Source organism: Mustela erminea, chromosome 1 (genome assembly GCF_009829155.1).
Source record: "Mustela erminea isolate mMusErm1 chromosome 1, mMusErm1.Pri, whole genome shotgun sequence".
Lineage (NCBI taxonomy): Eukaryota > Metazoa > Chordata > Mammalia > Carnivora > Mustelidae > Mustela > Mustela erminea.
The window spans coordinates 53,529,640-53,554,887 of record NC_045614.1 but is presented as its reverse complement, the minus strand read 5'-3'; the positions used below and the strand labels follow the sequence as shown (position 1 = coordinate 53,554,887).

The following is a 25,248-nucleotide window of genomic DNA, read 5'->3' as shown; positions in this document are numbered from 1 at the left end:
ACTACACATTCCAAACTCCCCTCACCCTTATCTAGCACTTGTGCTGGGCTAGACGAGGTGGCCCAGACCCTCATCCCTAAGGCATCTGAGACCCGGTCACCTTCCCCATTTCAGGCTACGATTGCTGCCCTTTCCCTTTACCATCAAAATTGGGCAAGGGGTACTGAGAGTTGTGCACCAGCAGCTTTACCTCAGATGATCAGGATCAATTACTTCTGCCACTGTGGTGACTCCTTTCTGTGTCTGCTGGACTTTTGGCATGGGATCTGAAGAGAGCGGGTGGCAGTCATACCTTTAAGTTTAAAGTCTTGAAGTCGTAGGCATAGGAGGCACACATTTTCTGAGTGGGTCACTGGGAACAATGGGAAGCAAGGCTACCTCTTCCATCCCTTGGTTCCCAGACCTATGCATTCTACTGGTTGGGAATGAGGTACTCTGTAACAGGCATTAATTTAGGATGTTTAGGATGTGTACTGCACCCCATTCTCACCGGGTATCATCTCCAAGCTGCTGGCTCACCTGTTCTTCATTGCTCTGTCAGGATTTTTTAATGATGGAACTATTAGCATTTGGGGCTAGATAATTCTTTGCTGTATGGGCCCCAGATTTCCTCTTTTTGGGAACTGCTCTATCAGTCTGGCAGCTTTGGTGAAGTATATGGTAGTTATAGTGGAGGCATGGTCCTGTGCCCGTTGCTGTAACTCTGTACCTCTTTTGCTCTAAAATGAGTGCCATAAGTGATGTTCCATGGTACAACCATGTTGGTGAAGCAGGCATCCTGTAGGCCTTGTCATGGTATTGGCCAGGTCCTGTAGGCAGGAAGGGCAAACCCATGTTCAGAACATGTGTAACTTCCAGTTAAGATGAATTACTGCCCCTTCCCAGATGGAAGGTGTCCAATGTAGTTAACGTCCACCAAGTGGCTGGTTAGTCTCAAGAGATGGTCTTATTATCAGGTTCTCAGCTTTGGCTTCTGTTGCTTCTGTTGCTTCTGTTGCTGTCAGGATAGACTTTAACAACAGCAGTAGCTAAGTCAGCCTTGGACTAGGCAGAACCTTGTTCCCTGCCACCATGGCTACTCCTTTTATAAGCCATTGTGCCAGAGGCTTTTGGAATTAACTGGCTGAATTGTTCTTTTGGTTATTGTTGATTCTTCTGTGAAGGATACTTTCTTGTGGACATTAGCAAAATACAAAGATCTTCACACTTTGTGCATGCCTCCTGTACGTCCATCCACATACCTCTTCTCCCCAGTTTTTTTTTTTTAAAGATTTTATTTATTTGGCAGACAGAGATCACAAGTAGGAAGAGAGGCAGGCAGAGAGAGAGGAGGAAGCAGGCTCCCTGCAGAGCAGAGAGCCCGATGTGGGGCTCGATCCCAGGACCCTGGGATCATGACCTGAGCCGAAAGCAGAGGCTTTAACCCACTGAGCCACCCAGGTGTTCCTTCTCCCCAGTTTTTTGTCCTTAGTCTTCCAGTATTTTTCCTTTCAGGTCTGGCCAACCAGTGAAACATGCTTCACTCCCATGGGTCTTTGTATATTCTTCCCCAGGGCTGCTTTGTCCATGTAAAGTGGATGGCCAGGTGCACTACCTGAAGCATACCCATTTGGGAGGATTTCCCCTCATTAGTGTCTTTCAGGGCTGCCCCTGAGTGAGGCTGTAATGCATCAGTTTTGGCTTGTTCATACCAAGCCAAGTCATCCCTGGAGCAAACTCATTCTTTATCCACCACATGCCAGTCATAAGGGAACCTCCATGTAGCCATATGCATGAAACAGTGGAGAAATAGGATGGCGTGCACTGGTGCAACAGTGCATAGTCGATGGTATGGGGCCTGGGTTTCCTGCATGTGCAGCTTACTCGTGCCCTTTGGCCTTACTTATGCTGGTGTACCTCTTCTGTCTTACAGTGGATTACTGTTGAGCTGCCTGAACTTAACAGTTGGTGAATATGAGAGATCTCAGTTCATGATGGATGGTTCTTGATGCATGGTCTTTTATTGCTCCACAGTTAGAAGGGTCCCATATCTGGGAGCTGATTTCAAATGATGTATTGTTCTTCACTCCAGAGAGCATGACCATCTCCAGAACCCTAGCAGTCTACATTGTGATTCTCCTACTGAGAGCCTACCACAAGCTTCCTGTGACTTCTTTTTTCTTTTTTCTTTTTTTTTTTTTAAGATTTTTATTTATTTATTTGACAGACAGAGATCACAAGTAGGCAGGGGGCGGGGGTGGGGGGGAACAAGCTCCCCGCTGAGAGAGAGCCCAATGTGGGGCTCAATCCCAGGACTCCGAGATCACGACCTGAGCCGAAGGCAGAGGCTTAACCCACTGAGCCACCCAGGTGCCCCTGTGGCTTCTTTTTATACCAAAGATACCTTTAGCATTATGGAGTGTATATGGAGTGTATGGCCCAAGTGAGGGCCTGCTTGCTCTGCTGCCTGGATCTGTTGTAGAGCTCTTTTCTGCTCTGAGCCCACACAACTGGCATCCTTTTATACCACTTCATAAATGGGTCTGAACATTACAGTCAAGTGTGGAATCTGCTGCCTCCAAAACCTGAAGAGGCTTATCAAGCATCATGCTTCAGTCTTAGCAGTAAGAGGTACAGGATGCACAAAGTTCATCTTTACTTTGGAGAGGATGTCCCAGCATGCATCAGACCACTTGGCCACCAAACTTTTCGTTGATATGGTAGACTCCTGAAACGTCATAGGGTTTATCTTCTACCCCCTGGAGTGCATTTATCTACCAGGCACTCCAGTGTACTTGTGTCTGTTGCTTACCAGGTAACAGCAGCAGCAAAGCATTGATGAAGTGGGTCAGCCCAAGATTACATGGAATGGCCACACAGTCTGGTTTCCTTGGGGGATCTTACAACACAGAATGGGAGAGTTAACAGAGCCCTGAGGCAAACATAGATATACTATTGTCTGTCTCCTGAATGCTAGCTGCTTCTGATCCTCCTTACAAATAAAGATGGAAAAGAGTGCATTCCCTCGTTTTGGCCCCATCCAGATACCTGCAGTTCTGTTGACTTGCTCTAATAGATTTACTGCATCTGGCACAGCAGATGGAACTGGGACTTCCACTTGGTTGAGTTGTGGTAGTCTGCTGTAATCTTCCAGAACACATTTGGATTTTGTGAAGGCCAGACTTAAAGGAAGTATGATGGAGACCATTAGCCTTTGTATTAGTCAGAGTTCTCCAAAGAAACTGAGCCAATAGGATATATATAGAGATTTATTTTAAGGAATTAAATTGTGGAGACTAATGAGTTTGAAATGTACAGAGCATGCCAGCAGGCTGGAGACCCAGGGAAGAGTATGTTGTAGTTTTAAGTTTGAGGGCAATCTAGAGGTAGAATTCCTTCTTCCTTGGAGACTTTAGTCTTTTTTCTTAAGGCCTTTGGCTGATTAAATGAGGCCTTCCTGCATTATAGAGGGAAATCTGCTTTATTCAGAGTCTGCTGACTTAAATATTAATTATATCTTTAAAAGTACTCTTATAATAATATCTGGACTAATGTTTGACCAAGCAACTAAGCACAATAGTCTAGCCAAGTGACACAAAATCAAGCATCACACCCCTGTATCCTTTAGGTATACAGATAACACTGATACTCTGCCGTTCCTCCTGAGATATGGTGTTTGTTGTTGTTTTTGTAATCACTGTCTTGCATGAGAGGTAAAATGGCAGCTTCAGAGGCTTCCAGTTGGCCTTCCTTAGTATGACCGCTCTAAAATACCAACACAGAGTGTGCGCATTAGGACCACTCCTGGTACCTATTGTGTAGGATCGGGATTGAGCGGATTTGAAACAAGCCGTCATCTGATCCTACGATGGCACTGTGGAACTAGGTGGCCTTTCCTGGTTGTCCCGTCTTGGGACAAAGAGGCCAGGCCTTTGTACTACTGCATTGTCCAGTCATTGGGTCCAAGCCCTCCCTTTGGCTGAGGACAAGTCTGGGAGGGACTCTAAGAGAGGGAGTCAGCCAACTTCCCCAGCAGCTAGTAGAGTGGATACCTTGGCCCTTAAGCCAGGATCTGTGTGGTATAATGCAGCATCCAGTATCCTGTGACCACATGTGCTTTTTTAAAACATCAGCTTTATTGAGATGTAATTCACATACTATAAAATTCAGTGTTTTTTAACATATTCACAAAGTTGTGCAACTACCACTACAGTCTAATTTTACAACATTTCCATCACTTGAAAAAGAAATCCCACATCCATTTGTAGTTTCTATCTTCCCCACCCCACAGGTGACCACTAATCTGTTTTCTGCCTCTATGAATTTGTCTATTCTGGACACTTTGTATAAATGGAACCATACAGTGTGTGGCCTTTTCTTATCTGCTTTTATTTATTTATTTTTAAAGATTTTATTAATTTTATTTGACAGACAGAGATTACAAGTAGGCAGAGAGGCAGGCAGAGAGAGAGAGAGGAGGAAGCAGGCTCCCTGCTGAGCAGAGAGCCCGATGCGGGACTCGATCCCAGGACCCTGAGATCATGACCTGAGCCGAAGGCAGCGGCTTAACCCACTGAGCCACCCAGGCGCCCCTCTTATCTGCTTTTAAAATGCAGTTTGACTTCCACGATTTTTTTTCAAATTCTTCTCCTTTATTTACTGACTCTCACGATTTAACTAAATGCTTTCACTTCCATGTTTTAATGAGAATCAAAGAGGATAATTACACAGAATTTAGCAATTTATTTGAAAATGTCGCCTAATGTTCTGTCTTTCAAGCAAAAATTCCAGTGCATTCTTTTCCTCAAGAGAAAGCAGTGGCAAATACTATTTTTTAACTCTTGATATTACTCAAGCCATTTTGGTATCTCTGAAATTCATAGATAAAGCCTTACAGAAATATAAGATCCTTTTTACTAATCTCAATTCTTAGCCCCAATGTATGAGTCCATAAATGTTTATTTCTAATATATTTTACAATAATAGCCACATTTTTAAAAAAAGATTTATTTACTTGACAGAGATCACAAGTAGGCAGAGAGCAGCAGGCAGGGTGGGGGAGAACAGGCTCCCTGCTGAGCAGAGAGCCCAATGCAGGGGCTTGATCCCAGGACCCTGAGATCATGACCTGAGCTGAAGGCAGAGGCTTAACCCGCTGAGCCACCCAGGTGCCCCATAATATCCACATTTCTATCATTTATTGAAACAAATCTAAATAGAGTACAAATTCTTTGGATTTAGAATCATTTTAATGATAAATATGAAATTTTTTTTAAAAAAACCTTTACTGGAGCCACTGGATAATAGAACTTTGCTCTTCTTTGCATGAATTTTATAGAAAACTGGAAAATCCAGACATTAATACTCAACAAATTCTTGTTATATGAAAAGAAGTAGTAGACTAAGTGAAACTAAGTATTAATAAGTCATATCTAGAAAATCTGGATCTAAAATTTAATACATTCATTTGTCTCATTTTTTCTTACTCTCCTCTTAGTCCAAGTTAAAACCTAAACATTTGGTGAAAGAATATAAGACAGATTCTTACCTGAAAAATAATGGGATGAGCCATTAAGGGCGGTGCTACTGGTTCTCACATTGACAGGCAGGGAGTGTCTACATGATTTTGTAAAAACTTAGTTCCATGAAGTAAAGTATATTAGACTAGGAGTTAGGGAAGCTAGGTGTAGCCTTGGCTCTGTGGCTAAATTTGGATTCAAAGTAAAGTCTGATGTGTAGTTTGTATGTTTTATTTCTGTATTTATCTTTCAACTTGATGTCCTTGGAATATGTGGGGCACAGAAACCACTGGTGTAATTTAATCCTCCTTAAGAAATAACGAAAACTAAGTTTTATTGATGCACTTATTCATTCCTTACTCAGCTAGGGTTTTTGACTACCTACTATGTGCCAGAAGGTTGAAAGCAAATAAACTTAGTCCTTGTCTTCAGTTTAGTCCTACGGTTAATGAAATACGGCCTGGTGAATAAAAAGGCCCAGAAGGCAGGAGGCACGAGGTTAGAGGTGGCTCTCTCGCAGTGGCCGTAGGACCCTGGTTGTGCCACTCAGTGCCTCTGTGCTTAAAATGGGAGAGAGTGAGTACCTGGATTTGCTGAGCCTCAGTCAATGTTAGTAGCAGTCTCAGTTCCTTCAGCTGCTGGATATAAGACCCATAGGAACTTCAAAACTGAGAGACAGAAATTGATCGTTGAAAGAAGCTTCTATACTTTTTTCATGTAAAAATGGACCATTATAGGAAAGGAGTTGACCTCTTTGAAGGAACTTAGCATGTGAACTCTTGTGCATTCAGTTTCAGAAAGGAGCAAGTCTCCTTAGTGTGCTGCCCAGTCTAGGGAATAGGTTCAGTGTATATTTATGTGACTTGAAAGAGAAGCCATGTGTCGTTGAATCTTTATAAAATTCAAAGAACTTTGGGACGCCTGGGTGGCTCAGTTGGTTAAGCAGCTGCCTTCGGCTCAGGTCATGATCCCAGGGTTCTGGGATCGAGTCCCACATGGGGCTCCTTGCTCGGCAGGGAGCCTGCTTCTCCCTCTGCCTCTGCCTGCCTCTCTGTCTGCCTGTGCTCACTCACTCTCTCTCCCTCTGTCTTTGACAAATAAATAAATAAAATCTTTTAAAAAAAAAAGTTTAAAAAAAAAAAAATTCAAAGAACTTTGCATAGACATTATCTTTTTTCTCCCCTTAGATAGATAAAAGCCCAGAAGGACAATTCACTCAGCTAATGACATTGCCCAAAACCTTACAGCAACAAATTAATCATATTATGGACCCTCCTGGAAAAAACAGAGATGTGGAAGAAACTTTATTGCAAGTTGCTCATGATCCTGACTGTGGAGAAGTGGTGCGACTAGGTATATTTCTGGATTTGATGTTCAGGAAATGCTGGCCATGGGTAAAAAGCAAACTCTGTGACTGAAATGTATTCTTTATTCTTCCTTTCCTGGTGAGATGGAGAGACAGATTGTCTCATGGAAGAAGAAAGGGCTAACAGTCGGGGGTTTTTCCAAATCTAAATTGTCATTTGTTTGAAGTAGGGTGGTGAAAGTACTTCTGTTTTCAGATTCCTGGATCCTAAATCACTGTCAAAGGAGAAAACAATGTTTGTTTTGGTTCTAAGAACATAACTTCTAGAAGTTTTTCCAAAGACTCCTCCATGTCCTTCATGGTGGTCTGAGAAGGAAGGAGACTGGTGACATTTTTAGTGCTTTTATAACATCAGGAATACAGCTTTCACCAGCTGACTCCTGTTCAGTGTGTCTCATCATGTGTTTCCTCAGTTCCCTCTGACATGGCCCATGTTCCACATATTACCCTGGGGCCTTCTCAGTGTTTACCCAAAAATCTTTTTTTTTTTTTTTTTTAAGATTTTATTTATTTATTTGACAGAGTGAGAGAGGGAATACAAGCAGGGGAAGAGGGAGAGGGAGAAGCAGGCTTCCCGAGGAGCAGAGAACCTGATGTGGGGCTCTATCCCAGGATGCTGGGATTATAACCTGAGCCAAAGGCAGACGCTTAACAACTGAGCCACCCAGGTGCTCCTGTTTACCCAAAAATCTTATCTTCAGAGACCTGCTTCCCTTTGAGGTAAACGTTTACAAGGGCTGTCCGTAAAGAAATAATCATGACTAAAAATGACTCCCTTCTCCAGATGAGCACATTCTCCTGTTTTATTGAGTAAATATTTCTAGAGCTCCTCAAGGATGCAAGCTACTGGCTTAGATACCCTACCCAGTGATGCATTCTCCCGGGGACCTGCCCCAGGCTATCAGGGCATGCGTCTAGATTCCCAGGTACCTATTTCTGAAGATAAGTGAGGAGGCACATTGTTTGTTTTCATTTTAACATGATTCTGTCACAATATGATCTCCTCTGCCTTTGTGAGAGGATGGAGGACTGAGGAATGAAAGCTCCTAGATGGAAACTTTGGGTTCTTTTTAATCATTTCAGATGTTGGGGTTGAGAACCAGCAGCCTTAACCAGATTTAAAAGTCATAAAATGAGCTTCGATGTTGATTTAATCTACCTCCTGTTTTAATTAAGGTGAGGAGGCCCAGGCGCAGAGGGGACCAGGCATTTTTCTGAGCTCCCATAGCTGGTCGGTAACACAGCTGGTTGATGACAGAGCTGGCAGCTCTGATCTCCTGGCCCTCAATCCTGATAGCCCTTCCATTGTCATTCTGTGACACCAGGGCAGAGCTGGATTTGCTGGTGTTATAGATAACTGGAAAGAGTATTTTGTTTTAGGTTTTAAACGTGTGAAGATGACTAACATCTGGGTTTTTTTGCATCTTTGTTGGTTTTCTCTCACAGGGCTTTCAGCAATTGTGAGACCTTCTAGTATGAAACAGAGCACCAAAGGCATTTTCACTGCTGGTAAGAACTTCCAAAAATCCATGGTTGGTTGTTTTTGGTTTTTTGTTTCTGTTTTTGACAAGACTTACATTTAATTCACAATGTAATGAAGGTTACAGGTAAAAATCTACACATAAAGCGTGAAAAGGCCTATAACACAAATGTACATATTTCTATACAAAGCTCCTATCACCATTTGCTACCCTGTGTGTGTTACCTGGGCCGAGTCCTGGGTTATAAGAGCTCTCTTTCAAGGGAGGGGACAGGGAAGAGCCTCTGAACCAACACCAAAAAACATCGTCTTAGAGACATTAGTTATTTGCAAAGTAAAATCATTTCCTTCTTGAAGATCTAGGCTTAATGTACCTGTTGGATCAAAGGTCTCAGCATTCCTGATTAAAATGTAAAGCTGTATCTGTATCCTGCAAGTACTTCTGAAGTGCTAAATTATGACGGTCATTAACTAGGACATAGCACTGGTGTACAGACTGGCAAAACAGCACTGTCATCAGTCTGAAACAGTCAAAACCATGTGAGGTACTGTTGGAAGCCTTACTGCCTCTCTCAGTTTTCCAAATAACTCCTTGTATGCAGGTTATCCCCTCATTTTAGGATTTATGGAAGTCACATGTGCGGATCGTTACCAAAGCAGCAGTACCTTGCCCTTCCACACACCCCCCGACCCCTGCATTTTCACCTTTCCAGAGACACCTGCTGCTAACTCTCCTAGTGGATTGGTTTTATTTCCACTGCCAGTTTGCTAAATAGTAGGTGTATACTGCCGCTTCTCTCCTTTTCAGTTGTTGGCATCATCTGTGGACTTCTCACTGTGGCAGATTAGAATTCAGCTCTTGTACCCACCGGGCCACACATGCTCACCCCTCCCATCCCTCAGTCCTCGGGTAGTTACTGTGCACCTTCGGTGAAGCCAGTTGTCAGCATTTACAACATATGAGTCTCTAACTGTGATTCATAGGTGAGCCGTATCATACACTTTTCCTTCCCTGCACAACTTTGTTTTCCCACGGAGATTGTCTTCCCCTGTCTTTTGGGAGGGATCCCCTATCTTCCCATCTCTTGTGTCTTTTACTTTTGTGGTGTATACTTGCATTTTGATGAAGCATGCCTCCAGTAACTTCCTGAGTAAGGATGCAGGGAGGCAAATCGGGAGACTGTATAACTATAAATCTCGTTAGCTAATCCTTACAGATAATGGACATTTAAGCTGGAGATAGGAATCATTTCTTTAAGAATTTTGATATCATGGGGCGCCTGGGTGGCTCAGTGGGTTAAAGCCTCTGCCTTCGGCTCAGGTCATGATCCCAGGGTCCTGGAATTGAGCCCCGCATCGGGCTCTCTGCTCAGCAAGGAGCCTGCTTCCTCCTCTGTCTCTGCCTGCTTCTCTGCCTACTTGTGATCTCTCTCTGTCAAATAAATAAATAAAATCTTTAAAAGAATAAGAATTTTGATATCATTATTCCAATTATCTTCTCATTTGAGGATTGCTCTCGAGATCCAGAGCCATTCTCAATCCTTTGTGTATGTTCTTTCTGGAAGCTGGTTAGGTCTTCACTTGCCCCCAGGGCTCTGATATTTCTCATTAATATGCTTTGATAATGTATCTGTTCTTATCTACTTTACTGGGTACTCATTGGCCTTTCATTTTGGAAACTTAGAAAATAAGAATATAAGAAATTTTTCTTTTATTGTTTTTTTACCTTCTTCCCATCTGTTTTCTCTCTTCTCTTTCTGGAACTCCTTTTATTCAAATATTAGACCTCCTTGAAGAGCCCTTTGGCTTTCTTTCTTTTTTCTCCTGTTTTTGATCTCTGTCTTTTTGCTCTGCTTTCTAGGAGATTTTCTCAACTTTAGCTTCCAACCCTTCTTGAGTATTTTATTTCTGTTATTATATTTTTAATTTTCAGGAGCTCTTTCTGTGTTCTTTTTTATTCTCTGAATGTACATTTTTATTTATTTTTTTAAAGATTTATTGGGGCGGATGCCTGGGTGGCTCGGTTGGTAGGGTGACTGCCTTCAGCTCAGGTCATGATCCTGGAGTCCTGGGATCGAGTCCCGCCTCGGGCTCCCTGCTTGGCAGGGAGTCTGCTTCTCCCTCTGACCCTCCCCCTTCTCATACTCTCTCTCTCAAATAAATAAATAAAATCTTAAAAAAAAAAAAAAAAGATTTATTGGGGTGCGTGGGTGGCTCAATGGGTTAAAGCTTCTGCCTTCGGCTCTGGTCATGATCCCAGAGTTCTGGGATCAAGCCGCATCGGGCTCTCTGCTCAGCAGGGAGGCTGCTTCCCCTTCTCTCTCTCTGCCTACCTCTCTGCCTACTTGTGATCTCTGTCTGTCAAATAAATAAAATCTTAAAAAAAAAAAAAAAGACTTATTTATTAGAGTGAGTGTGTGCACATACGTGTGCACATGAGCAGGGGAAGGGGCAGAGGGAGAGGCAGAGAATCTCAAGCAGATTTCATGCTGAGCACAGAGCCCCATGTGGGACTTGAGCTCATGATCCTGAGATCATGACCTGAGCTGAAATCAGAAGTCAGACGCTTACCCAACTGAGCCACCCAGGAGCCCCAGAATGTATATTTTTTTAAAAAAAATTTAAATATTCTGTTCTTGTCTTAGAGGCTTAAGCATTTGAACATATCTTTGGATATTGCCACATTGCCCTCCGGAGTGGTTACATCAATGTATAGGTCTACTAGCAGGAAATTAGAGTTCTCTTTTCTCCCCATTTCTCTCCAACACTTGGTATTGTCAAATGATGGACTTTCCTGACTCAGTCTTTCTTTATGTGACCATCTTCTGAGCCTCTCTAATGTGTCAGCCATGCAGGATACAAAAATGAACACAACATCATTCTGCCTTCAAGGAGTTCATTATCTAGAAGGGGAGGCAGATGTGTGAATAGAAATTTGCAATACTGGGTGATAGATGGCGTAGAGGTAATACAAAGTAGGGAATACTCTTTCAGCCTGATTCTGATCCCTGGGCTGAGATTGCCCAGGGAAGTGGGTGTGGTCACCCTCTTACCTCTCACCCCAATGGATACCCAGCTATGTTTGGCCCCAAGGACACAGTGCTGCCCCTCCTGAGTCTTTGGAAAGATTTAGCCAAAAATGTAACAAAGATTTAGTAGCCCATGTGCTGAAAATCTTCCTACTATACAGAAGTACATAGCTTTGCATTTCCAGTTCACATAGTTTTTTTATCTATGTTCCTGCTGGTTTATCCTGGCAAGGCTATAGATGAGGTGTTTTTGTTTGCTTGGGTGGTTCAGGCTATTAATCTGTGATTTGCATGATTGCAGCTTCTTGGGTGAGGCTGAATGCTTTAGGTCTTTCTTTCTTTCTCCACCCCGCCCCCCATTTTGGGCTGTTTGGCCCATAAGGAATTATTGGATTTATGGACTTTTTTTTTTTAAGCTGTGATCATGTGTTATGGGGTTTTCTAATTTTTCTTTTCTTTTAGAAATACATATTAAAATTTTTACAGATGAAATGACAGGATGTTTGGGTTTTGCTTGGAAAAAAATATAGTGGAGGGAAGTGGGTTGGGGTAGATGACACAATATTCTCCCTGAATTGATAAATTGTTGAAGCTGAGTGAAGAAACATGGGACATATTCTACTCTTCTCTTATAAGTTTGAGTTTTTGTCTAATAAAATGTTTTTAGAAATCCGTCATCATCACCTCTTGACGCTTCAACGTGAAATGAATCTTTGGTCCTCTTTCCACTTGTTATTTCCAGTGGCCAGCAGAGGGCAGCGGGTGACACAAGCCGCAGCCGTTTTCCTGTGGCCGGGCTAGTGCCCAGTGTTCCTTCCTGCGTGTGCTCACTGCCTACTTCCCTTTCCTTTCTAAAGATGCCTTATTGGATCATGGAAGGCCAAAATACCTGAATATATGCAGCCTGCTCTGCAGGTGCAGAAACTGTGGAAAGTGATGGGCATCCCTTCAAAGTGTGGGTTTACTTACCTTGTGCTCTGGCTTCTCTGGTTTTATGGTGCTTGTGGGCTGTGAAGTTGACCCAGGCCAAAGGCCTAGAGCCTGGAGCTCATATTCCAGTATAACTACTGTGATTTGGGCAAGTTACCCAATTTTTTTTTTTAGTTTTAATTTCATAGAGATAATTATACCTGCCTCACCAGGTTGTGAAAATTACATCTTACGATAAACAAACCCATCTAGCGCTGTACATGGACTTTCTCTTTTTGGTACCATTACCTAAAAGTTTCCTGACCCCTCTTTAGAATAGGCCTCTTTGTGGGTGGGGGCCTGGGTGGCTCATTTGGTTAAGCGACTGCCTTTGGCTCAGGTCGTGATCTCCTGGGATCGAGCCCCTCATCAGGCTCCCTGCTCAGTGGGGAGCCTGCTTCTCCCTCTCCCTCTGCTGCTCTGCCTGCTTATGCTCTCTCACTCTTTCTGCCAAATAAATAAATAAAAATATTTTTAAAAAGAAAGAAAGAAAATAAAAAAGAATAGGCCTCTTTGCAGTGTCATATTCAGATGACATTTGCTGACCCATTAACCAGGTCTCCAATTGGAGTAAACTAGCAACGAAAGGCCCCAAGTGGCTGGTTTACTGTTTCTTTTCCCTCTGACTTCACAGCAAGTTTCAGAACCTTTGTGCTTCTGCATGTTTTCCTTAGAAGCATCTCATTGTGGTCATAGCTATCACACTGCTCACTTTGCTAAGGCAAGACCCTCAAAGTTCTACCTGTGTTCAGTTTTTCAGCTGGCTGATACATCATGTGACGGGGGAGAACCCGTGTATTTGATGGAGTTTGTATTCCATAGGAGCCATTCTCACCCCTCCCCTTCTCACCATCCCACTCAGTGGGGGTGAAAAGGAAGGTTCAGTCTTCCCCTTTAGCTAGTGAATACCTTTTATATTCAAGTTCAGTTCAGAGAGAGCACTAACCAAGGAGCTCCGCTTGGGGTCAGAAGACCTGGATTTGAGTTGTAGCTACTTATTTTTCACTCTCTAACCCTGGCATGTTAGTTAGTCCTCCTTCCTTAAAGTGGAAGGGATACTAATACCCAGGCCACTATGAGTTCTGCATGTCCAGTATGAACCTAGTAGGTGCTTTATAAACTTGGGTGAGTCTAGATCTAAACAACTCTATATTCCTAGACAAGATAGAGGCCAGGAATCTATAACCAGCCCAGAGGATTGCCTTTTCTCATAAAGTGTGTTAGATAACACAGTTGCCTGTTCTCATGTGGTCTGACACTCTGTCTTTATTAGTTCCCTCAATCCCTTCATCAGATACACCCATGTTCAAAGTTGAGTACAGAAATGCCTCCAAACCCAAACACTTTTTCCCCCTTTTAGCCTAACTCACCAACAGCTCAGGAGAAGTGAAAGGCCATTTAGTCTCCTGATACTTGTCTTCTCTTCTTTCATCGTAGCAGCAGATGGCATCACTTCTCAGACTGGTCACAGAAGACCAGCAAAGCAAAGGGTTGTATTCTGATCAGCAACAGCCTTCACATTACTAACCCGTCTGAGTCTTCTGGTACAGGAATAGGAGAGAGATGGGAGATTTAGTGAAAAGACTGAGAAGTAAGCAGCAGCTGGTGAAGGGAGCCTGAAAAGCCAGGCAGAGGAATTCCGAGTTTATTTTTGAGGGTGGAGGGAAGCCAAGGAAGGACTGTAGAAAGACTTCGATGGCTAGAGAGTAGAGAGCAGATGGAAGGGAAATAACATTCTTGCTCAGGAAACTGATTAGCTGTGATTGCAGCCAGTCAGAGAGGAGCTGTGGTTGCCCCCTGAACTCAGGTCATTGCAGTACAGGTAGAGAGAAGAGATGCACACAGTATTTAGAGGTCAAGTTATCTGTTCCAGATGGTTGGAGGGATATGGGAAGTGAAGGAGAGAGAGGAGTCAGAGATAACTCCGTGTCTGGCTTGGGAAGTGGTGCCATTCCCAGAGGTGAGGGAGGTTGGGAGGATGATGAGCTTAATTTCTGAAATCTTGCTTTATTTTTCCCCACATGACTTTCTGGTCAGTCAGAACTGACTCTGGGGACAAATACCTGTTTACCTCTCTAGCTTCAAAGGATTCACCTGAATTAACAAGACAGGTTTGATCTTGTTGCTGAGAAGTTTCTGGCATGCCTGAAGGGTTCCTTACCAGCCCTTTCCTGGAACACAAGAGAATGGATTGTCAATTACCCTCCACTTCTGATTTCTTATAACTAAAGTACTTCTTCCATTTTTTGGTATCTACACATTAAATAAGAAGAACACATAATAATAGTTAAGGGGTTTTTTTTCCTAATGATTTGCTTATTACTTAACCTGAGAGTCCTTTTAATATAAGTTTGTACTTCTGCTTCAAGAGATCTTCTTTGTAGATAATATCTAATTGTGGTTAGAAAATAATTGGAAGAATGTTTGGGGGCTTACTGATTTTCCCTCCTAAATATCTGAAATGTAGAATTATGGGAAGGGAGAGACCTCTCACAACCTACTCATATCGCTGCCTCATATTGTTTCCTGGAGAACCATGTCTGTCACTGGACGCCTCTTATTTAAGGTCACACAAGGACTTGTGGTCTTACATGTGTAGTAACTTTGCTGCAGGTCATGTGAAACAGGCTGAAAATGAACAAAAGTAAAACTTGAGGATCCAGATATTGAAGTGGATTTCTATACACTTCCAAAAAAGACTTGACTTTAGATACTAGTCAAAATTTATAATGACTCACTTTCAGTGGATAAGGATGTCTCTAAAGACATTGTTATCTGTAGAGGTGTTGCATCTTTATCCATTGGGGAAGGAGCAGAGACGAGGATGATTGTTCTTAAAGTTTCTCTCTTAGCAGACTGTCTTCCCTAAAGACACATTCTAAATGCAGACTTCCTAAATCATCATCCTTTTCTCTAGAAAGCGAGCAGAAACCAAAAGTAGGCTTAATGTAAGCCAAGTAGAATTCTGAGGATTGTGAACTCTGTGAGAGCAGAGACTATAAGCATAGCCTCAACATCTAGTTCAATGTCTTTTATATTATATAGATGCTTAATAAGTACTGGTTCAGTGTATTTCAGCGACTGAGTAAATGAAAGATTCTAGGTTTTCTGGTAGTAGGAAAAAAATCTCCATAGATACAGAAAAGTGCACAAATCATAAATTTGGTGAATTTTCACCAAGTAAACATGCCCATGAACCTAGGACCAAGATGAAGAAATAGAATAGGACTGTCCCCCAGATGGTATGCCAGTCATAGTCACTAGTCCTCCAGGAGTAACTACTCTCTGACCTCCAATGCCATGCTTCTATTGTGCCCATTTTTGAACTTTAGATAAATTTGTAGTCTCCCAGGCCTTTCACTCCTCTTTACATCAGTGAGATTTAACATGGTGTTGGAAGCAGCAATAGTTCATTTATCTTCATTGCACCAAACCCATTGTATGATTATACCACAGTTTATCTACTCTCCTTTGATTGTTTCTTGGAGTGTCCAGTTTGGGGCCCTTACCAGTAGTGCTGCTGTGAACATTTTTGTGACTGTCTTTTGGTAAGCAAACGTATACATTTCTCTTAGGTACATACTTGGGTAGAATACAGCATCCTAGTGTATGTGAATGTTCTTCTTTGGTAATACTATCAAACAGTTGTCCACATTCTACTCCCACTAGCTGAGCTCTAGGTGCAGCTCCTCCTCACCTAATACTCTGTGTCTTTTTTATTATAGGAACTCCAGTAAGTGAGTAGTGGCATCATATTAGAGTTTTAATTTCCATTTTCCTGATGACTCATGAAGCTGGGCACTTGTTCATGTTTATTTGGATATCCTCTTTTGTGAAGTGCCTATTCCAGTGTTTTCGTTGTTTTTCTCTTGAATTGTCTGCCTTTTCTTACTGAATTCCTTATTTGGTCTGGATACAAGTCCTTTGATATATGGAACGCAAAAGTCTCCTACTTGGGGGTCTGTCATTTCACTTTCTTGATGGTGTCTTTTGATGAAAAGGCATTCTCAGTTTTATTCAAGACAATTTGTCAGTTTTGTCCTTTATGGGTAGCATTTTGTGCCCTGTGTAGGAAAGGTTGCCCACCACAACTTCATGGGGTTTTTGTTTTCCACTTGTGTTGCAGTTAGACTATTAAGGCAGAAAGGATCCTTCATTCCAGTCTATTGGCTCTTAACTTTCTGCAAATCCTGGCTCCCTGTGAAAACCCAACGAAATCTGTACCCTTGGCACAGAAGTGCATGCATGCACACACACAGCAAACTTTCCTGGTTTCCTCCTAACTTGCCTGCAGACCAGTGTTGAAACCTGCCCACAGCCCCCTGTCAGGGAACCCTGAACTAGTCCAACCAGTCTCTTTGCAGATGAGGAAGTTGAGGCCGAGAGAGGGTGTGTCACACTGTAAGTTTATGGCCCAGTTGGGACTAGAATTCAGGTCTCTTGACTCCTATTCCAGTGCTCTTTCTAACACAGTTCCCTGCTACGGTCTTTTTAAGAATCTCAGGCAGAGCTGTCAAAGGGAGAGACTTTTTTTTTTTTTTAAGATTTTATTTATTTGAAAGTGAAAGTGAAAGAGAAAGAGAAAGAGAGCATAAGCCAGGGCAGAGGGAGAGGGTGAAGCAGACTCCTTGCTGAGGAGGGAGCCTGATGTGGGGCTCAATCCCAGGACATCATGACTGGAGCTGAAGGCACACACTTAACTGACTGAGCCACCCAGGTGCCCCAATGAAGGGAAGTTTCTATGCAGTAGCAACAAAATATGGCTGCATGGTGACACTGAGGTACTTTAGATATCTACCTTAAATTTTAAAGTCCAGCATGTCTGTATGTAAGGTTTATGAAGTTGAGCTGGGACTTATCATGGCCAGTGCACCTTCCTCTAGCTGTGACTTAGTGCCCTGGGGTTGCTGTGTTGAACCTTACTGTATGTACCTACCTGTGTTCTGCTTAGTGTCTTGATTGGTTCTGGCTGGAATATTAAAAAGCACCTTACGTAAGAAGTTTCCAGTCTCAATGCTCAAGTGGATGAGGTTCGCCAAAGTGGTTGCTCCAGGGAGAAAATTAAAAGAGGTGGAGGCAGGGAAAGGAGCTCTGAGTTTCTTGACTAGGCTCAGTTCGTTTGCAAATAGTAGGCAAGCTGGGCCAGAGTTTCTGGAAGTATTTGCTAACAGTTTTCCTGGTCTGCAGCCTTTTTACCTGCCACTGCCTCTTCAAAGATTCTAAGTGGACTGGGCAGCTTACAGGTAACAGGCCCAGGTATTTTCAAGAGACTACTCAAACCCCAATGCTAGCAGTCTCCAAATCCACAATGCCTACCTGTGCTTAAAGTGCACTGCCAGAGGTGTGCATTTCAGACTGGCAGCACAAACCACAATTCCTATCTCTTGGGGAAAAAGACCGTTTGGATCTTTGAGCCACACCCTGAAACACAGACTAAGTGATCTCATCCTCAGTACAAAGGAAGTCGAGCCCATAATACCATCTGCAAATAGGCTCCAATTAGACCTGACAGACAAATAGCATCCCCATATTCTACCCCATTTTACTTCTGTCCCATTAGCCCCCAGAGAGTCTCTTCTCCAGTTTCATCAGCTGCTTGTGATTAATGAGGTGAGGGGTGCTAGAAGGTCAGATATCTCAATGAGGTACATCTGTTCCATCATTTCAAAAGCATTTACTGAGTCCCTACTATGTGATAGGGATACAGAGATGAGTGGGACGAGCTCCCCGTCCTTGAGGAGCCCCCAGTCTAGGTGCAGGGACAGATCAGTAAGCTGATGAACACCACACAGTGTGGTTAAGTGTGTATGAGAGGTCAGCACAGGTGCTGTTCTGGGACCAGGAGGAGCTGTGTCTGAATTGGCCTGGGTTGTCCAGGGAAGCATTTCTGTAGAAGGAATCTGAAAGGGGTTGAGGAGTGTACCCTCGGAAAGTGATAGAATTACATTTGTTCTGGGCAGACTGGTGACACACGCAGCTACACAGCAGCAGGGAGCTGGGTTGGGGTGGTCGGAATGCCGGCATAGAAAGGAAGCTGAGGACATCCAGTTAGTTACATACAGAGTTTTGTCTTTGTTTTCCTTTCTCCTCTGAAAGAGCTACTCAAGTCAAAGGTTGATGATAGACCTGTGAGTTAAAAGATTCACTTACTCCAGGGGCACCTGGGTGGCTCAGTGGGTTAAGCCTTAGCCTTCAGCTTGGATCATGGTCTCGGGGTCCTGGGACTGAGCCCCGCGTTGGGCTCTCTGCTCAGCAGGGAGCCTGCTTCCCCCCTCTCTCTCTGCTGCCTCTCTGCCTACTTACGATCTTTCTCTCTCTGTGTCAAATAAATAAATAAAATCTTTAAAAAAAAAAAAAAAAACAGTCTCCTGGGCTTCCCAGTCATCCCATTACTGCTCCACTCCAAAGTTAGGTCTCTGATTAGAATATCATGGAAGCTCCAGCTGAGTATGTAGTCAGCAAGCACCAATTTTTTCACCATCTTTTCTCTTTGTCTTTTAGGTGTGAAGAAAACAGTGGTTTATAGTTCACTAAAGCTACACAAAATGTGGAAAGGATGGCTAAGGAAAACATCCTGATTTTGCTTGCTTTTATATGTGTTACGTATAGATTAATAAAGTGATCCTTTTTCACAGCACAGTATTTGTTACCTTGACGCACTGCTTGAATTTGAAGATACCTAGGTTTGTATAATATTTGAATTTGAAATGTATGTGTTAGACATTTATCTAAGGGACCCAAATACCTTTGAGGACAAGCAAATGAATAGTTTCACAGGCCTGGGTGGGAATCTGTGAAAGTACTTTTGGCTAGCAAAGGATTGAATAGAACAGGGAAAATGACCTAATGTTCATTCAAGGCCTACATACCAGGTGTGATACATGAACTGCTTCTTTTGATCCTTACCCTACTTCTACAACATAGATATGAGCCCTGCTTTTTTATAGCCAAGGAAACTGAAGGTAAAGAAGTTAACCAATAGAGGGGCACCTGGGTGGCTCAGTGGGTTAAAGCCTCTGCCTTCGGCCCAGGTCATGATCCCAGGGTCCTGGGATTGAGCCCCACATCTGGCTCTCTGATGAGCAGGGAGTCTGCTTCCCTTCCTCTCTCTCTGCCTGCCTCTCTGCCTACTTGTGACCTCTGTCTGTCAAATAAATAAAGAAAATCTTTTTTAAAAAAAAAGAAGAAGTTAACCAACAGAGACACCTCGGTGGCTCAGTGGGTTAAAGCCTCTGCCTTCAGCTCGGATCATGATCTCAGGGTCCTGGTAATCGAGGCCTGCATCGGGCTCTCTGCTCAGCAGGGAGCCTGTTTCCCCTCCTCTCTCACTGCCTACCTCTCTGCCTACTTGTGATCTCTGTCAAATAAATAAATTTTGAAAATCTAAAAAAATAAAATAAAAAAAGAAGTTAACCACAGACCCACTGGCCCACAGCCCTCAAACTAGTACATGGCTAAGCTGGGACTTGATTCAAGCCTGTTTTACTCAAAAGACCAGTATTACATCCCACTTGAGGCCTCACCTGCAAGATATGAATAATTCTTTCCTGGTTTATTCAGACGATTTCTATGATTATTTTCAGTTATTACTGACCATGGAGCTAAAGACATGGAGCTATGGTTTCTTCTGTACCATTTCTATTCTGTGTCTTGAGATCAAGTGGAAGAGCAGAGAATGTCTTCCTAGAATGAGCTACTTCTGGAGAGATGATGCATGATACGTCAGAATTTATGGCAAACTTAGACACCATTTATACTTCTTCACTTTACAGGTGGGATAAATAAGGCCCAGAAAGGCGGTGACTTCCAAAGTCACATCTGTTTGTCGACAGCCTAGACTAAAACTTGCATCCCTACATCCTACTTAATCCCCTTTCACTTCAGCCTGTTCTACCCACCCAGCATGTAAGTAAATTATAACAAGGCCTTGGATTTCAGTAGCTTTTACAAGATCAGGAAAAATAAAATCCCTCAGCTCAGTATTATTTTCAGAAATCACAGGACCCCTGACCCTATGTAACTCCAAACTCTAACTTGAATTTAACTGCCCTCAACCCCTTCTTGTATAACTAACCTACTCTAACAAATGGGCAGGAGATAGAGGAATGTCTTTCCCTGGAATTTCAGGTTACAATGGGTTGTGTAGAAATAGATCAGAAGTTATGGCCAGTGGAAAAGCCAGGAGAAGACTAAAGGCTCTCAGGGAGGAGAATTTAATTCAACTGGTTAATTCAGTGTTGCTAAGCAACATTAGGTTGGAAGGAGATGGGATTGGCCAAGATAACCATACTTGTGATCCTGAGTAAGGATGCTTGTAGTACATCAAGTGGGGAAGACAGAATTTATCCTCATAATAGAAGATGAGAAGTGGTTGTTGCATGAAGACAAGTTCATTCATTCATTCAGTCATTTAACAAATATTTAATAAATACTGTGTGTCAGGAACTGAAGCTTAATGAATAAGACATTGTCCCAAATCTAAGGATCTTAAAATGCAGTAAAGTAGTCAGGTAAGTAAATTGGGAATTATATTTATCTGATAAATGCTTAATTATAGAGGTAACTATAGGGTGCTTTGGAGATGCCTAAAAGTAATGGCAAATACTGGTTGAGCCCTGACAGTGTCAGGCACTATTCTAAGCACTTTCTATAGATTTATTCATTTAATCCCCACCACAGCCTTATATAATAGGCTCTCTATATTATATATATTAGATTATATTATATAATAGGGACTCTTATTATTCCCTAACTTATGCCAGGGGAAACACAGGCACAGAAGAGTGAGGCCTGGCATACCGTTTCAAAGCTGGTAGATGACAGCCAGGATTCAAAACTGGGCCATCAGTTCACAGAGCCCTCCCTCTTAACCTCTGAGTTAGAATATCTTTCAGTCACTTTGTGTTTGCACAGTTTGAAGAGAAGGAGCAAACGATGCCCAGCCCATTACTTTAAGAACAAGTAGGCGTTACCCTGAGGAGAAGGAAGAGTATCCAGACACAGAGAAGTGCTTGTTCAAAAGCCCTGAATGAAGAGATCACAGTGTGTCTAGGGAACTAAATTTAGCTCAAGATGAATAAAATGCCAGGCAGATGCTGTACAGAGGTGAGGACGGAGAAATAACAGAGGCCAGATCATAAAAGGTCTTACTGAAGCCTGTCAGTGTATTAATCATTATCCCCAGAGCAGTGGAAAGCCAGTGAGAGATTTGGGGGCTGGAGGGTGGCAAAACTGTATTTGCATTTTATAAAAATCATTATGGTTGCAACATGAAGAATGGATTAGAAGAGGCAAGGCTAGGGACACCTGGGTGGCTCAGTTGGTTGGATGACTGCCTTCGGCCCAGGTCATGATCCCAGAGTCCCAGGATCGAGTCCCACCTCAGGCTCCCAGCTCCATGGGGAGTCTGCTTCTCCCTCTGACCTTCTCCTCGCTCATGCTCTCTCTCACTGTCTCTCTCTCGAATGAATGAATAAAAATCTTTTAAAAAAAAAAAGGGGGGGGCAAGACTATGGGGTACCTGGGTGGCTCAGCCAGTTAAGCATCTGACTCTTGATTTTGGCTTGGGTCGTGATCCTCAGGGTTGTGGGATTGAGCCCTGCCTCAGGCTCTGCGCTTAATGGTTGGTCTGTTAGAGATTCTCATTCTCCCTTCCCCCGTGCTCGCACTCTAAATAAATAAATAAAATACTAAAGAAAAAATGCCAAGATTCTGGCTAAGGAAACTGGAACAATGGTGTGCTATTTCCCAAGCTGGGGATTCAGGAGGAGGCACAGATTTGGGGTGGCATCATAAATTCGGGACTGGGCATGCTGAATTTGGGATGTCTGTGGATGTTCAATAGACATCGGTTACATAGGTCAGAAGCTGACAGTGTAACTGTGAGAGTTGGCAGGTATTAGATGAGGGAGTGGGTGAGATTTCCCCAGGAAGTCTGTAGAGCATGAAGACAGGAGAGCCAAGCTCACAACACTGGGAAATGCCAACATGAAAGGAACAGGCAGAGAAAGCTAAGGAATAAGGAGAGATCAGAAGAAAACTAGGAGAACAAGATGTCAAGTCATACAGGAGATGGTGAGGAAGAATTAAATTGTATTACTATTCCCAGTAAGAATCTCTTTTCCCTCCCTGCAGCCCCTACCCTATAGGATGACTAATTTTCCTACCTCCAAGGACCGCAGGGTGGCCTTATGACTTTTCTTGGCCAATGAAGAATGGGACTGACATGTCACTTCTGAGCAAAAACTTTAAGAGCCAGCCCAAAGTTTATCATGTTTCATTTTCCCTCTGCCACAGGACTGGGAGTGCTCCCCATAGAGCCTGCTCCCTCGGCACAGGTCCTCTTTGAGTTGGGAGGGTCAAGAAAGGTTTTGTGCAGTCGGTTGGTATCCTGAGTTTTGACAAGGGCAGCAAGGCTTTAATTAGAGAAATTATTTTTTCCAACAAATGGTGCTGGGACAATTAAGTAGCCACATCAAAAGAAAGAAATCGAACCTCTACCTCCCACCATATATAAAAATCAACTCAAATGGGTCAAAGCGTAAATATAACAAATGAAAGTATAACACTCGTAGAAGAGAACATGATTAAATCTTCATAACCTTGGATTAGCCAATGGCTTCTTAGACCAGACACCAAAAGCACAAGCAACAAAAGAAAAAATAGATAAATGGGTCTTCATCAAAATTTAAATCTTGTTGGGTGCCTGGGTGGCTCAGTGGATTAAAACCTCTGCCCTCAACTGGGGCGTGGTCCTGGGATCAAGCCCGGCATTGGGCTCTCTGCTCAGCGGGGAGCCTGCTTCCTCCTCTTTCTGCCTGCCTCTCTGCCCACTTATGATCTCTGTCAAATAAATAAATTAAATCTTAAAAAAAAAAATAAGTTTAAATCTTGTGTTCAAAAGACACCACCAGGAAGTTTAAAAGACTACCCACAGGGGCACCTGGGTGGCTCAGTGGGTTAAGCCTCTGCCTTTGGCTCAGGTCATGATCTCAGGGTCCTAGGATCGAGTCCCAAATTGGGCCCTCTGCTTGGCAGGGAGCCTGCTTCCTCCTCTCTCTGCCTGTCTCTTTGCCTACTTGTGATCTCTCTCTGTCAAATAAATAAATAAAATTAAAAAAAAAAAAAGATTACCCACAGGGCACCTGGGTGGCTCAGTTGATTAAGCAACTGCCTTCAGCTCAGGTCATGATCCTGGAGTCCTGCACTGGGCTCCCAGCTCCATGGGGAGTCTGCTTCTCCCTCTGACCTCCTCCTCACTCATGCGCTCTCTCTCTATATATATATATCACTCTCTTTCAAGTAAATAAATAAGTAAAATCTTTTAAAAATAAATAAAAGACAACCCACAGAAAAATGGGAGAAAGTAATTGTGAATCATACATTTGATAAGGCGCTGTACTTAGAATATATAAAGACATTTGCAATGCAATAAATACATAATCAACCATATTTTAAAATGTCCAAAAGGTCTGGATACACATTCCTCCAAAGAAGATACATGAACAACCAATAAGTACACGAGAAGATGCTTGACATTAGCCATCAGGAAAATGCAAATTGGACCATGAGAAACCACTTTTATACCCACCAGGGTGGCTATCATCAGAAGACAGAAAATATCAGGTAATGGTGAAGATGTGAAGAAACGGGAACCCTCATACATGCTGCTTGCGGGAACATCACAGCTGCTGTGGAAAACTGGCTGGTAACTTCTCAAATGGTTAAACACAGACTTATCACATGATCCAGTAATTCCACTGAAAACATGTACTTGCACAAAAACTTGGACAAGAATATTCATAGCACCATGATCCACAATAGCCAAGAAGTGCGAATAACCCAATATCCGTCACTAATGAATGGACAGATAAAACGTGGTATATCCCACACAATGGAGTATGATTCAGCATTAAGAAAGAACAAAGTGGGGCACCTGGATGGCTCAGTGGGTTAAGCCTCTGCCTCCAGCTCAGGTCATGATCTCAGGGTCTTGGGATCGAGCCCCGCATCGGGCTCTCTGCTCAGCAGGGAGCCTGCTTCCCCCTCTCTCTCTGCCTGCCGCTCTGCCTACTTGTGATCTCTCTCTCTGTCAAATAAATAAATAAAAATCTTTAATAAAATAATAAATAACAAAGTTCTGACAACATGCTACCACCTGGAGGAACCTTAAAAACATGCAAGGTAAAATAAGCCACACATGACATATTGAAGGATTTGATATTATATTAAATGCTCAGAAGAGACAAATATAGAAAGAAAGTAGATTAGTGGTTTACCTACAGCTGGGAGTAGGTAATGGGGGGCTTGGGAGTGAGAACTAAGAGATGCAGGGTGTCTTATGGTTTTTTAAAATGTTCTAAAAGTGATTTTCTTGGTAGATGGCTGCACAACTCTGAATATACTGTAAAGCATTGAATTGTGCTTAAATTCAGTGGTTAGAGTACATTAAATGGTAAGTTGTATGGTGTGTGAATCATATATCAGTGTTTTAAAATGGGAGAAATGGGGATGCCTGGGTGACTCAGTTAAGTGTCTGCCTTCGGCTCTGGTCATGATCCCGGGGTTCTGGAGTCGAGTTCCAAGTCAGGCCCCTTACTCATCAGGGAGCCTGCTTCTCCCTCTTCCTGCCGCTGCTTCTGGTCATGTCCACACACGTACATGCACTCTCTCTCTCTCTGACAAATAAGATCTTTTAAAAAATAAAAATAAATTTAAAATAAATAAAATGGAGGAAATGTTTCATGGAGGAGAAGGCCCTTGAGATGGTCTCAAAGGAATGTGAGGAGTAAGTGGAGAAAGAGCAAGTAAGAATGAGCACAAAGGCTGGGAAAAAAAAGGAAGAGTCAGGGAGTGAGAAGTAGTACTGTGTGTGTGTGTGTGTGTGTGTGTGTGTGTGTGTGTCTA

The 25,248-nt window shown here is 42.9% G+C and overlaps 1 protein-coding gene across 12 annotated transcripts in view; it reads left to right on the top strand.

Moving 5' to 3' along the window:
- Nucleotides 1–25,248, top strand: part of TAMM41 (TAM41 mitochondrial translocator assembly and maintenance homolog) — a 62,097-nt gene that overhangs the window by 31,370 nt on the left and 5,479 nt on the right. For 3 of the 12 annotated variants that reach the window (XM_032327458.1, XM_032327509.1, XM_032327540.1), the window contains 3 exons: nt 6,686–6,851; nt 8,311–8,373; nt 18,844–18,981. In XM_032327458.1, coding sequence (XP_032183349.1) covers nt 6,686–6,851; nt 8,311–8,373; nt 18,844–18,920 — 306 coding nt within the window. In that variant the 3' untranslated portion in view covers nt 18,921–18,981. Of the gene's footprint in view, nt 1–1,912; nt 2,153–6,685; nt 6,852–8,310; nt 9,641–18,843; nt 19,374–23,811; nt 23,893–25,248 lie in introns of those variants that run through there. The other 9 variants (XM_032327496.1, XR_004281790.1, XM_032327482.1 and 6 more) reach the window with 9 other exon arrangements.